We start from the raw sequence: 13,944 nt of genomic DNA on the forward strand, positions 1-13,944 counted from the left end.
GCCGAAGCCTGCCTATCCGCCGCCGATTCCTCCTCCTCTGCACCCAGTCCTCCGCCGCTCACTGTATCTCCAAGAAGGTAAGGGCCAGTGTGCAGCGATTGCACACCACCGGCCCACAAGCCTCTCCACGTCAGTTCTGACATTGAGGAATGCTTGTGGGTCGGCGGTGAGCAATTGCTGCAAGCTGGCCCTTACCTTCCTGAAGTTGGGGCGGCGGCAGGTAGCAGCGAGTAGACGTGGAGCAGCAGCCACGGGCAGGCGGGAACCAATTGAATCATCCGAGAGTGATGACGTACCCGACAAGCCCCCTTGAGGCAACCAATGGGGGCTGGTATTGGCCTCCCCACACACAGCTTGCAACAGACTCTGCACTACAGCGGGCTTAGCGTGAAACGGGGTGATCGCGCCTTGTGCAGGTTAAGAACATAAGAAATGCCTCCACCGAATCAGACCATTGTTCCATCCAGTTCGGTGACCCGCACACGCGGAGGCCAATCCAGGTGTTCCCTGTTTACGTCCTAGGTGTTCCCTGATGAAGACCCTGTTTTCCCGTATCCCTCAATGTGATTTGCAAGCAGGTGTGCGTCCAACTTGCACTTGAATCCCATAATGGAGATTTCCGTCACCACCTCCTCCGGGAGAGCATTCCAAGTGTCCACCACTCGCTGTGTAAAACAGAACTTTCTGACATTAGTCCTGGGCTTGTCGCCCCTCAATTTTAGTCTATGGCCTCTCGTCCGAGTCACATTTGACGTCAATAATGATGCTTCTTGTTCTATTATGTCAAAACGTTTTAGTATTTTGAAAGTCTCTATCATATCCCCTCGCAGCCTTCTCTTCTTGAGGGTGAACAATCCTAGTTTTATGAGGCGTTCTTTGTAGCTCAAATTCTCAATACCTTTTACTAGCTTCGTGGCTCGCCTCTGCACCCTCTCCAGCAGAGTTATATCCTTCTTTAGGTAAGGAGACCAGTGTTGGACACAGTACTCCAGGTGTGGTCTGACCATGGCTCTGTAAAGAGGCATGATGACTTCCGCCGATCTACTTGTAATACCCTTTTTTATCATGCCCAACATCCTGTTTGCTTTCTTTGCCACCGCTGCGCATTGTGCCGATGGCTTCAGGGTCCTGTCTATCAGTACCCCCAGGTCCTTTTCTTGTTCGCTTTTGCCCAATGTCACACCTAACATTATATAATCATGTTCCTTGTTTTTCGTACCCAGATGCATCACTTTGCATTTGTCTACATTAAACTTCATCTGCCACTTTTCTGCCCATTTTTCTAGCTGGTGCAGATCTCTCTGGAGTTCTTCAATGTCCTTATGTGATCCAACTGGTCGACATAGTTTCGTGTCATCTGCGAACTTGATTATATTACTCGTGGTTTCCTCTTTCAGGTCATTTATGAATATATTGAATAATATGGGTCCAAGAACTGAGCCTTGGGGCACACCGCTTGTCACATTTTCCCAGTCCGAGAACTTTCCATTTATGCTTACCCTCTGCAATCTGTTCTCCAGCCAATTTGCTATCCATCGTAGTATATCCCCTTCAATCCCATGGCTTTGTAATTTCCTCAGAAGCCTAGCGTGTGGAACCTTGTCGAACGCCTTCTGGAAATCCAAATATATTATATCCACCGGGTCTCCGCTATCAATTTGTTTGTTCACCTTCTCAAAAAATTGAAGTAAATTCGTTGCTGCTGGTTACTCTAGTTTTCTGGGGGGGCCCACTTTGCTGATTTTCCCGGGGGGTGGGGGCCTTCGCCATTTGAAATGCAAAAAATTCAAGAGTTGTCTATTACTTCTTGTTTCTTCAGCGGGCCCCCCTGACAAGTTCAGGCCCTAGGCAGGTGCCTACTGGGCCTATTGGTTAATTCGGCCCTGATTGTCCCTTAATCTTTCTGGCTTTAATTTCTTTTTCTTGTGTTAAGGTAACATGATTTTGAAGGAATGAAAGGCATGTATCTTTTTATAATTTCATATCCCTGCTTTGAATCCTCCTTCCCTGAGTCCTTTCTTCAGCTGTATTCACATTTTCTGTAGATCAGTACAATAACTCTCTTCCCAGGAACAATCCTGATTCATTTATACACTGAGCAACAGGAGGCAGCTCTTCCAAACACTTTAAATGCTAATATCTCCCTCAGGGATGAAATAAAAGCCAGCTAGATGGGGGACCTGTAGGACTTTGCTTCCACAATAAATTATGTTATTAAACACAAACAAACATTTTAATTGCTTTAAATGAAGATAGGGAGGATTTCTTTTCTGAATGCAAAACTGCAGACCTTGTGCAGCAGCCAAGCTATAAGTCACCCAAGCCAAAAGGATTCAGGCTGTAAAATGTGATCAGACTCAGGCCTTCCCCCTCCCCTCTCTTAGAGGGTACCTACACTCACAAAAACTCTGTACTAATTGTGTTTCTGCTTGCATTTGACCAAAACCATGAAATATTAAAACCCAGAGTGAGTGAGAAGAACGGAGAAGGGGCAGAGGAAGTCAATTCCTACTGCCCAATCTCCTAGAACTCCCTTTCATCTCCCAGAGAACGTGCAATTGTCAAGATTGTCAATACTGCTGGCAGCACAGATAACTGGAGATGGGAGGGGGAGCTACATCATTCTCCTCTCTGAAAGCAATAAAGATAACAGATGGCATAAGAGCATCCTGATGAAATTTTCTGTTGTGAAAATGTGAATCACATGGATGAACATACCCTACTCCCTTCAAGTCTTTCCAGTGTTATCACAAAATCCTTCCCTACAACTGGAAGAGAAACCTTAAGCCAGCAAGGAGTGCTGGTGCCCATACCACATTATGGGTAAAATAGTGTGGTTGTCATGTTAGTCTATCTTAAAGATTAATAAATAAAAAATGTATAATAACGTGAAAACTCTATTTTTAAATATTGTATAAACATGAAAGTACAATATAAGGAATATTACTATTGCATTAAGAAAACTAGTATAAAAACAGCAGAAGGGGGTGCTGAAAAGTTCCCAGCCCAACCAAGAAGAGAATGACGTGGATATGGTTCAATCAATGATCTGAAACAATGTCAAAACATTGAATTTAGTTTTTGCACTTAACGAAATAAGATAACACTCTTTTCAGCTACAGTGGCAAAATAAAGCTCAGAATTTAGAAAGTTGGTTGGTTGGTTTGAGAACTTTTCAGCATCCTCTTGTAAATTATCCAGTAAGAATAAACCAAGGGATTACCATAGCCTGCAAAATGGAAGGGGAAAAGGAGTCATAAAGAGGAAAAATAATTCAGAAGTGAATTAAAAAAAAGGTACTGGCACAAATCATATATCCCCTAATTCTGTAATCTTTGAGTGCATATTTTTACACTTAGGGCTAGATTCACTAAGCCCACCGATCATGTTCCAACCACTTAGTGATCCCTTTGTGACCCCGACCTGATTCACTAACCTCTGTGCCGATCATCCTCCGATCCGTGAATGCAAATGAGGGGAAATGGCATGCAAAGTAGGAAGCCTGCAATTCACTAAAGAAGGCACACCGACTGGGCTGGCCAATCCAAAAACAAGTGATTGCTGAGGACCAGTCGCTTGTGCAAAAACCATGCTCAGATTGCTCTGCTCTCTGCTCCGACTCTCCTGCTCCTGCCCTTGAGTTTCAGAAGGCATGTGGGTTGAGGAATAAATTCAGAAGCCGTGTGGACTGCTGCCGCTCTGCTTCTCTGCGAACCTCTGTTCCGGAGCGTCTTTAAAGAAGTCTATAGTTTTAACCCACGGGTTTAAAGCGGGTTAAAACCACGGGCTCGTAAGTAAAAAAAACCCCACAATAGCAAGCAAGCGCATGCACAGACCATCTACAGGCAAAGAAGATGGTCTGCACATGCGTCAGGATAGCTCTTCAGCGATCCATGCAGTCAGTGGGGGGCGTTCCTCCATTCGCCCCCATTTGAATATGGACCTGTTGTGTATCAGTTGGCCTGCCAGGTTTTGGATGCGATCGGGCAAGTTAGTGAATCAGGCCCTTAGTGTGCAAAATTGTGCATGTAACTTATACAACACTGTAAGTTATGTGTTAATTAATTATTAAAGTAGGTGCTAACAACCAGTAATCACTGATAACTAGAGTTAATTGTCTTTAATTCAGTTACATATATAACTCCACCTAGGGCTGGATTCTCAAAACTTACTGTGACTTTAACGATAGTTGCTAAACGAGGTCCAGCCGCTTTAGCATGGCAGTATTTTACCAGCCATTATCAAAATGGCTCACCATGGTCTTTTCCGAGCTTCCTAGCAGCCTCTGATTTTGCCATGCAAATGTATTACAATGAGGTCATTAATATTATAGTAGTAAAATGGGCTCATTAATATTTAAACAAGCACTCCAGGCAATTCTTTATCATCATCGGGCGATTCTCCAAACGAAGCACTGGCTTTTGATGCCCATAAATTACGAGCTGGACAGGCCCAATTTTTCAAGAATTATTTTCCAAACTGTACCTACCGAGATATCCATTGCTTCAGCTATTCAGAAAACCTTAATTTGCCTGTCTGACAAAATTAAATCCTCAACTTTCTTGCTGTGACTTTGCTTGCAGATTTTTCTGTCTTGAACTTTTTTGAGGTGGGGGATGACTTTTGCTTCCACTGCATTGTCTCCATTGTGGATTCAGGATCTCTGTGATAGACCCAAGTCTCATCTCTAGTCTCCAAACAATTACAAAATTCACTTGGTTTTGAGAGCATCTCCAAATTCTACTGACAGCACTGGAGCCTCATGACCCTCTGACATGGCATCAGCATTCTTGGAACCCATCTTGCATAAACCTTGGAGATGCCCAATTTTTCATGAATTATTTTCCAAACTGTACCTGCTGAGATACCCATTTCTTCAGCTATTCAGAAACCCTTAATTCATCTGACAAAATTAAATCCTCAACTTTCTTGCACATTTCTCTGGAAGTTGCTTCCACAGACTGTCCATTGTGAGGGTCACCTTCAATGGACTCTCCAAAATTTTACTTTGCAGGATGATGGGGCAGACTCACCATAAACTGCAGTCATGCATTTTTGGATCTCCTTTGGCTTATTCCCTTCTTTTGTGAGAAATGTTATCACTGAATGGTGCTCTAAATCTAGCAGTTTCTTACTTGATTTGGCTGAGGATTCTCCTGACATCCTATCTTTTGAAATGTTAGACTCACACTGAGCCACAGCTGTGCATGAATAACCTTGAGATGTCATAACATGAACAGACTTGTTTCAACACACTTGCTACAGATAGATAAATTATTGAACACCCCTCATATATTTTTAAATCAGATCTTGTGGTTGTTAAAAGGATGAGGTGACAGATAGGAAGTTGGCTACAGAGGACATATGTTTTTAGTTTCTTCTGGAAGTCAAGATAACTGGTGGGTTGTCTTAGGTATGTTGGCAGTTTGTTCCAGATAAGAGGTCCTTGATATTAAAATGTAGCCTCAAACATCTTCCAACAAACTTGAGGTGATGAGAAGGATAATTTGAAACGTTGTGATATTCGTGAAACAAAGGAGTGTGGAACTTTGATAACAGAAGTTAGTCCATTTGTGTTTCCTCCATAGATCTCTTTGTGAACCATGTAAGCTATCTTGAATTGGATTTACTTTTTTATCGGCAGCCAGTGTAGTTGTTTTACTAGCGGACTTGCTAAACCTAACTTCCCTTCCTGCACTACCTCACTCTCCCCCTTTAAGTCTCCTGGCCCTCCTTCCTCCCCCTTGGCCTGTCTTGTGGCCCTTCCCTATGTCTCCCACTTCCCCTCCATGCATTCTGGACCCCTCCCTACCACTTTTATCTCTCCTGGGCCTGTCCAGCAGCATATCCACCCCCCCCTGTTTCCCATTCCTTTCAGCAGCACTCCCCCCTTGCTTGTGTCTTGGGCCTCCTTTTTCCACCCTGGTCTATCCTGTGCTTCCTACTTACCCTTTATGTGTCCTTTGACCTCCAGCACCCCCTCTCTAGCCCTTGTTTGTTCCTTGGGTCTGCTCCCTCTCCTTTGGTCTGCTCCCTCTCCTTGGAGTGTCCATTCATAAGGTTGCAGAAGACGACTCAAGTTGTCCACCAAGCAATTCTTCGCCCCTTGGATGTAGACAGCTTTGAGGAAGTTGTTGTGGCAGATTGCCCAGTCCAAAACTTTCAGAGCTTCTTGACAAAGGGAGGCAGATCCCGTCCCTCCCTGTTTGTTGACATAATACATGGCGACTTGGTTGTCCGTCCGAATGAGGACTACTTGGTCGTGAAGATGTTGAAAAGCGTTGAGAGCTTTGAGGATCGCTCTGAGTTCCAACAGATTGATATGACATTGACGATCCGTACTGGTCCAGAGGCCTTGAGTACGGAGACCATCGAGATGAGCGCCCTAAGCTTAGGTCGAAGAGTCTGTTGTGAGGACCTTCTGATGGGAAGGCATTTCAAAAAGCAAGCCTCTGGAAAGATTGGAAGAGCGTATCCACCAACGGAGAGACTGCTTCAATGAAGGAGTGACTGTTATGTGTCGAGAAAGTGGATCGCAAACTTGCGTCCATTGAGATGCCAGGGTCCACTGAGGAATTCTGAGGTGAAATCTGGCAAAAGGAGTCATGTGTACTGTGGAGGCCATATGACCTAGGAGTACCATCATGTGTCTCGCTGAGATGGTAGAGCGGGAAGACACTGTATGACAGAGTTGAAGAAGAGCTTCCAGTCGTTGATGTGGGAGGAATGCTGAGTTGGACAGTGTCCAGAACAGCTCCAATGAATTGTAGATTCTGTGAGCTGAAGCTGAGATTTTGGAAAGTTGATTTTGAATCCCAAACTTTGTAGGAACCAGGTAGTCCGTTGGGTCATTACAATAACCCCTTGAGATGTTGAATCTTTGATGAGCCAGTCGTCGAGGTAGGGAAATACCTGAAGACCATGATTCCTTAACCCTTTCAGGACCATAAGGATCGTAGGCCAATTTTTGTGGTTTTGACGACATTTTTATGGTAAAAAGGGCTTGCAGATGCCAAAAAATTGATTTTTTTTGTGAAATATCATTATTTTTATTTTAAAAAATCAAACTTCTGGCTTATGGACAGTGTGGCAAGTGAATCTTCTCGTCAATCTGGCAACGACGCTAATGAATGAATGTCGGAACCAGTTTGTTTACATAAAGGCAGTATCATATGGAATCCGTACATATCAAATTTAGAACTGTAGACTATCCCAATCAAAATTTATAGGATTTTAAAGTTATGGGACAAATATGTCCCTTGGTCCTGAAAGGGTTAAAGCTGCTGCTACCACTACCAGGCACTTGGTGAACACTCTGGGAGACGAGGCCAGGCTGAAGGATAGTACTCTGTATTGATAATGCAGCTTCCCCACCCGAAATCTGAGCTATTGACGGGAGGCCGGATGAATGGGGATATGAGTGTAGGCCTCCTTGAGATCCAGAGAGCATAACCAGTCATTCTGCTCGAGGAGGGGCTAAAGGGATGCCAGGGACAACATTCAAAACTTTTCTTTGACTAGAAATTTGTTGAGAGCCCTGAGATCCAGAATGGGCCGCAGATCGCCCGTCTTCTTCGGAACAAGGAAGTAACGGGAATAAAATCCCCTGTTCTGCTGTTCCAAGGGAACTGGTTCGATGGCATGGAGACAAAGCAGAGCTTGAGCTTCCTGAAGAAGAAGGGCGGTCTGGAAAGGATACTCTCTTGGAGGAAAGTCTGGTGGAACCTGAGTGAAATGAAGAGAGTATCCTTCCCTGATGATGGTCAGCACCCAGAGGTCGGATGTAATAGTCATCCATCGGTGATAAAAAAAAGATGGAGACAATCTCCTATAGGAGAAAAAGAAGACAAGAGTCAGAACGGTGGAGGTTATGCTCTGTTTTAAACAGTCAAAAAGGCTGAGTAGCCTTAGGTGCAGCAGAAGGTTGAGGGTTTTGTTGCTTTGGAGGATGCTGCTTTTTAAGAGGAGGGCGAGTGTAAGGAGCCGTCCTCGGAGCAAAACGCCGTTGATAGATAGGCGCAGGGCATGCAGGTTTGGCAGGAGCTGGCTTTGGCTTAGGTCTGACAATAGAAGCAAAGGATTTTTCATGGTCAGATAATTTCTTGGTGGCTGCCTCGATAGATTCATCAAAGAGGTCATTGTCCTCACAAGGAATATTAGCTAAGAGGTCCTGAAGATTAGGGTCCATGTCAATGGTACGAAGCCAGACAAGGCAACGCATAGCTACAGAGAAAGCAGCTGCCCGGGCAGTCAACTCGAAAGCATCATAAGATGACTGGAGGAGATGCAATCGGAGTTGAGATAAAGAAGCAAGGACTTCTTGAAATTCAAAATGCTTTTGAGTATCCAAATAAGTCAAGAACTTTGGTAATAGAGAAATGAGGAACTCAAAATAAGTAATAAAATGAAAATTATAATTGAGGACTTTAGAGGACATCATGGCATTTTGATAGATGCGACGTCCGAATTTGTCCATAGTTTTCCCTTCTCTTCCAGGAGGAACGGTGGCATAAACCTTGGAAGGATGGGACCTCTTCAAGGAGGACTCGACAAGCAGAGATTGATGAGATAACTGCGAGTTGTCGAACCCTTTGCGATGCACAGTTTTATACCTACAGTCCAATTTTCCTGGAACAGCTGGTATGGTATAAGGTGTCTCCAGGCATCGACCAAAAGTCTGATTTAAAAGCTTGTGAAGAGGAAGCTTAAGAGATTCTTAGAGTATTTGGAGCCAGTATCTAATTGAAAATCCAAGGCCATAGCCCATTTGACGAAGAAAAGATAAGAAAGATAGCTGATCCACCAATGCTTTGCCTCGAGAAGGACTCGAGGACGTTGAGGCAGCCTGGGTCGAAGATGAAGCTTCGGCAGGAAAAAAGGCATCAAAAGAATATGGAGACTTGGACGAGGCAATCGAAACCGCTGCATCCTCGAGGTTCGGCATTGGAGACCTCAAACGAGGAGTCGGTGGTCTAGTCGAAGTAGGGGTAGATCGAGGCTTAGATGAAGAGGGTCGTTCTTTAGAAGAACCATGCCTGGAAGTATGCCTCGATCGTCGGTGAGAAGGCCTCGATCGTCCGTGAGAATTGTGCCTGGAAGCAGATCTCGAAGATCGAGGAGCCTTCGCCTCGGAGACAGAAGCAGCCGATGGTACCAAAGAATGGATAGGACTGGAGGCTATAGAGCGAAGCTCCAGAGGCTTGGTGGAGGAACCTCGATGCACTCCCAAAGACTCTGCTCCTTGTATAGAGTGTGAGGATTCCTGCCGAGGCACTTGCAAAGAATCTGCTCCTTGCTTCACGTGCTTGGATGCCAGACCAGACATTCGCAGAGACTCTGCTCCCTGCAAAGTGTGTGTAAGCTCAGACTGAGGCAAAGGAAGCAGCTCGACCTCGCGGGAGTCTGCTGAATGCCCAGGCTGGATAAGAGGAAGCAGCTTCGGTCCCATATTAATAAGGAACTGAATAAACTGCTTCTCCAACATGGTCTGGAAGGAAGCCGGCAAGGATGGATCCGTGTCTGAAACCGGACCACCTGCTATGGCTGGAGGTTCCACCGTGGCAGTGTAAATGTGCTTCGACTTAGAAGTCTTAGGCACTTTAAGCACCACTGCTGGAAATTTCTGCTGAGCTATCTGACCTGAGGAAACAGGGGAAGATACTGCAGGTGTCGTCGAAGAAAGAGCCGCTGCAAATGACGAAGGTCTGATGAGGCTCGAGGTGGAAGCAGTAGAAGCAGGAGGAGGCTCAGTCGAAGGTGAGGCCAAAGGCACCTTCGATGTCAAGGGATCGGAGGAAGAATCCATGCCAAACAGCTTCTCCACCAAAAGATGACCACGTTTAATGGCTCGAGGTTGAAGAGTAGCACAGTGCTCGCACGACTTTGGTTGATGCTTAGGCCCAAGGTACTTGAGGCACTAACGGTGTGGGTCCATAAGGGAAATCGCACGCTGGCACTGGCTACACTTCTTGAAGCCCGTGGCAGGCCGGGACATAGGAAGAAAAATAGCTGCCGCAAGATCAAAGTCTTTGGGCTGCGGCCGAGCAGCCTGCCCCAGTAAACGGACGGAAGAACGAAAATTATTTTTAAAAAACTAGAAATAAAATAAGAACAGCAATTCGTGAAGAAAAAAGTACAAACCACGGTTCAAAGAAGGCACAAAGTTACGAAGTTAAACGCAGAGAGTTAAAGACGGACTTCTCAGCTCCGTGGAAAATTGAGAACTGAGGAGACGCGCCCTACGTTGGGCGGGAAGACACTCGTGCATGTGCAGTGCGGTCAACTAAAACTTCTAGTTTCTTCAAGCAAGTCTGCTTGTGAGGCGTCCACATCCGGGCTCCATCGATGACATCATCCATATGTGAGAATAGCTACCTGCTTGTCCTGGGATTACTGGAGTACTGCATTCAGTTCTGGTCTCCTTATCTCAAGAAAGATATAGTGGCATTAAAAAAGGTTCAAAGGAGAATAATCAAGATGATAAAGAGTATGGAACTTCTCATATAAGAAGACTAAAGAGGTTAGGTCTCTTCAGCTTGGAAAAGAGACAGTTGAGGGGAGATATGATTGAAACCTACAAAATCCTGTGTTAAGTAGAATAGGTACAAGTGGATCAATTTTTCAAAGATTACAAAGATTAGGGGAATATTTTTAAAACCAATAGGAGGAAATATTTTTCCACTCAGAGAATAAACTCTGGAACACATTGGCAAAGATTGTGGTAAGAGAGGATAGCATAGCTGGTTTTAAGAAAGGTTTGGACAATTTCCTGGTATATTATTGAGACAGACATGGGGGAAGGCACTGTATGCCCTGGTTTGGTAGCATGGAATGTTGCTACTATTTGGGGTTTTGCCAAGCACTTGTGACCTGGATTGGCCACCATAAGGATGGGCTACTGGGCTAGATGGACCATTGGTCTGACTCAGTAAGGCTATTCTTATGTACAGTGGAAGAGTCCAAGAAACGGTGAGGGATGCCATGTTTTAACAGCAGGATCACAACAGTGAAAGCAAAACAAAGGAAAATGTGACTTAAATGCAGGCACAAGAAAAGTTTACTTTATAACTTCCCTATCTGGTCTTAAAAATGTTAATCTAAAACATGGGGCTCCAGACTTTAAGAGAAGAGCTCTAAGGGTTCCTTTTACAAAGCCAATAGCGAGTCTGGCATAGCACCTCAGTGGCTCTGAAGCACCAAAAGACATTTTTGAAAGAAAAGAGGATATGGGGTAAGAAAGGTTTTACGAGAGGCCCACAAACACAGATTCTTTATTTCATGCAGGAACATGAACACAAGCACTACAACACAGAAAATACTTGTGGCATTTATTAATCTCAGGCAAGGTCTTTACATCACTAGATATATAATTAATTTAAGAAAGACATTTAAAATCTCTTGCACTCAGTTCAGTGGAGGACAATGTCTTTGGTGGACTAAATGTTCAATGAATTAGGGCACTTTCTCCAGAACAGGCTAGATGGGTGGAGGCTTTCAATGTGTCAGAGACTTCCTGCCTTTCAGCATTCGTCTAAGGATAACTTCAATGCCACCTCGTGTGCTGATACGCTTCTCCCAACCATGAGTCCGGATGCGCTTCCGGTTGTTTGGCTGGTACTCCGTCCCACGCTTTTTGGTCCGTATTTGCTGCTGGGTCCAAGGTAGAACTTGCAAGGAAGAGACTTGGAGGATGTACTTTTCTCCCAAAGTCTTGCAAGAAGGTAGCAACTGGTATCCAGTGCGGGAGAAAATGGAAATCATTCTCTGCTGAAATGAAGATGCAACTGTCAGTCGCTGCATCAGGAGAAATCTTGTAGGAGAAAAAAAAAAAAGAACACACAAGCATAATTAGCCTTAAAAAAAAAGTTTGTAAAAGCCACTAACTAATCAAAACACCAAGGCTACTTTCTAATTCTTAGCCCCTAGTGTTATTTTGTTCCCAACTTAAATGTTTTGTAGAAAAAAATGTTAAACCTATAAATTTCCTTTCTCTAGTTTCTCCAATATGTTTGTCTTGACTACACTGTAAGCTACCAATAGCAGAGACTCTTACAAAGAGTGATAGAATAGCCTAACGGTAGGAAAGCCAGAGTTCAACAATAGTCCCTTGTGATTTTGCACAAGTCATTTCACCCCCCACCCCTCAAACCTCAGGTACAAGCTTACAACTATAGTTACAGTTCTATCTACTTGGAATACTCCTCCCCCTCTATCTGTAAGAAGTAAGAACCCCTCTCAAGGAATTTAGGGCTAGATTCACTAAGCAAACCAATCGTGTACCGATCGTTTTGCGACCCAATTTCCATGCGACCCGATTCACTAACCTCTGTCCCGATCATTCTCCAATCTACGCATGCAAATGAGGGGGAACGGCATTCAAATGTAGGCAGGCAGTGATTCACTAAAAAAAAAAAACCCAAACCTGCAACACTGACTGGGCTGGCCAATCACCAAACAAGCGACTGCAGGGGACCAGTCGTTCACATCGTTTCCGACTGCATCTCCTGCTCTCTCTGCCTCTGACTCTCCAGCTCTCTCTGCCCCGAGCGCTGCCCTGCTTCTGCCCCAGCCTTCCACAAACTCTCTCTGCCCCGCTTCTGCCCCAGCCTTCCCCTGCAGTGTGAGCCCAAGGATTTAACCCACGGGTTTATAGTGGGTTAAAACCATAGGCTCGTTGAAAAGTTAAAAGTAAAGTAAATAAATAAATAAATAAATAAAGTCACTGCCCTTTGATGCATGCGCAGACCATCTACAGTGCAGTAATTGAGGTATAGCAAATGTGAAATATTAACAAATGCCTGTGGTAATATAAATGCATCATTACAGTATCTGTAACTAAAATACTATAAGTCCTCTGGGCCCAGGGAAAGTCCTAATGTTTCATTTTCCTTGGGCTGAAAAGGAGAGTTAATCTAGTAAGACAAGAAGAAGTATTAGCAGCTGCCACATATAGGTAAGAAGAGAATAATGTGAATTACATACAACATTTTAACAGTACAACTTATGTAATGGCTACAGTGCAAACGACACAGTTAATTTTTATTTTTCAAAGAATCACATAAAGGCTCCTTAACTTAAGTGTGTGTGTGTGGGGGGGAGGGGTGTCTAACAAAAGATTTTTACTTGGTTACCCTTAATTCACAATTTCCATGTTTCAATTCCCCCAGAGGTCACTGCTTTAATTATACAGACTGAATCACCCTAACGCACCGAAAAAAACCCACCAACTTAACGAACTAACCGGGACTCACATAGAGCCACTTTTGCCTCCTCACTCACGGTACCAGCGCCTTACCTATAACCACCCGCCACTGCAACCCCAGAGAGCCGTCGAATGTTCCAGGCCATATTTACGCACAGACGCGCTGGATACGCCGCGCTCTTATTGGCTGCTTCCGCCTCCTCATCCTAGTGCTACTGCTAACGCTCATGGGACTTGTAGTGTAAACTGCCAGGAAGTCTGGCTGTCTAGCTCACGTGGGGCAGTCGCCGAACAGTGTTAATGAGTCAGTATTATATGCTGCGTTTATTGTTTTAATCATTGGCTTGTATCATGACATAATCCGCTGAAGACCATTTATTTTCTGGGACCGACGGAATGTAAATATTTTCAAATAAAAAAAAGAAGAAGAAATTAAGTAAACAGTTCTATATTCTGTATCTCTTTAATTTCAGCGATAGCAAACAAATTGGTGACGTTAAGATTATCCCCCCCCTGTCCAAAACTAATTTGTGGACTAGTTTCCATAACATTGTCTCTCTTTTTTAATACAGTAACATGCCCATCGGTGGTACTTTCTTTAAAAACACATTCCAATTACTGAAGATTCCATTAGTCTAAAAAAATAGTTACATTTATGTATTGCAAGTGCTTCAGAAACAGAATTCATACTTATCTCCAAAAGATAAACTGTAGTAAACTGAAATGCAGCCTTTTATGTGCTT

The 13,944-nt window shown here is 44.2% G+C and overlaps 1 protein-coding gene across 3 annotated transcripts; it reads right to left on the bottom strand.

The window, feature by feature from the left end:
* Positions 1-11,251: 11,251 nt before the first annotated feature.
* On the bottom strand, positions 11,252-13,417 carry MRPL34 (mitochondrial ribosomal protein L34). Of its 3 annotated transcripts, none has more exons than XM_033956524.1 (2): positions 13,295-13,417; positions 11,252-11,809 (listed from the first exon to the last, which is right to left on the bottom strand). In XM_033956524.1, exons 1-2 carry the CDS (start codon positions 13,345-13,347, stop codon positions 11,494-11,496), a joined length of 369 nt encoding a protein of 122 aa, XP_033812415.1. In that variant the 5' UTR covers positions 13,348-13,417; the 3' UTR covers positions 11,252-11,493. The 3 variants fall into 3 exon arrangements, with proteins under 3 accessions (XP_033812415.1, XP_033812416.1, XP_033812417.1); XM_033956525.1 differs by having other exon boundaries at positions 13,251-13,315; XM_033956526.1 differs by lacking the exon at positions 13,295-13,417 and adding an exon at positions 12,324-12,365.
* Positions 13,418-13,944: the final 527 nt, after the last annotated feature.

This window comes from Geotrypetes seraphini, chromosome 8 (genome assembly GCF_902459505.1).
Source record: "Geotrypetes seraphini chromosome 8, aGeoSer1.1, whole genome shotgun sequence".
NCBI classification, from domain to species: domain Eukaryota; kingdom Metazoa; phylum Chordata; class Amphibia; order Gymnophiona; family Dermophiidae; genus Geotrypetes; species Geotrypetes seraphini.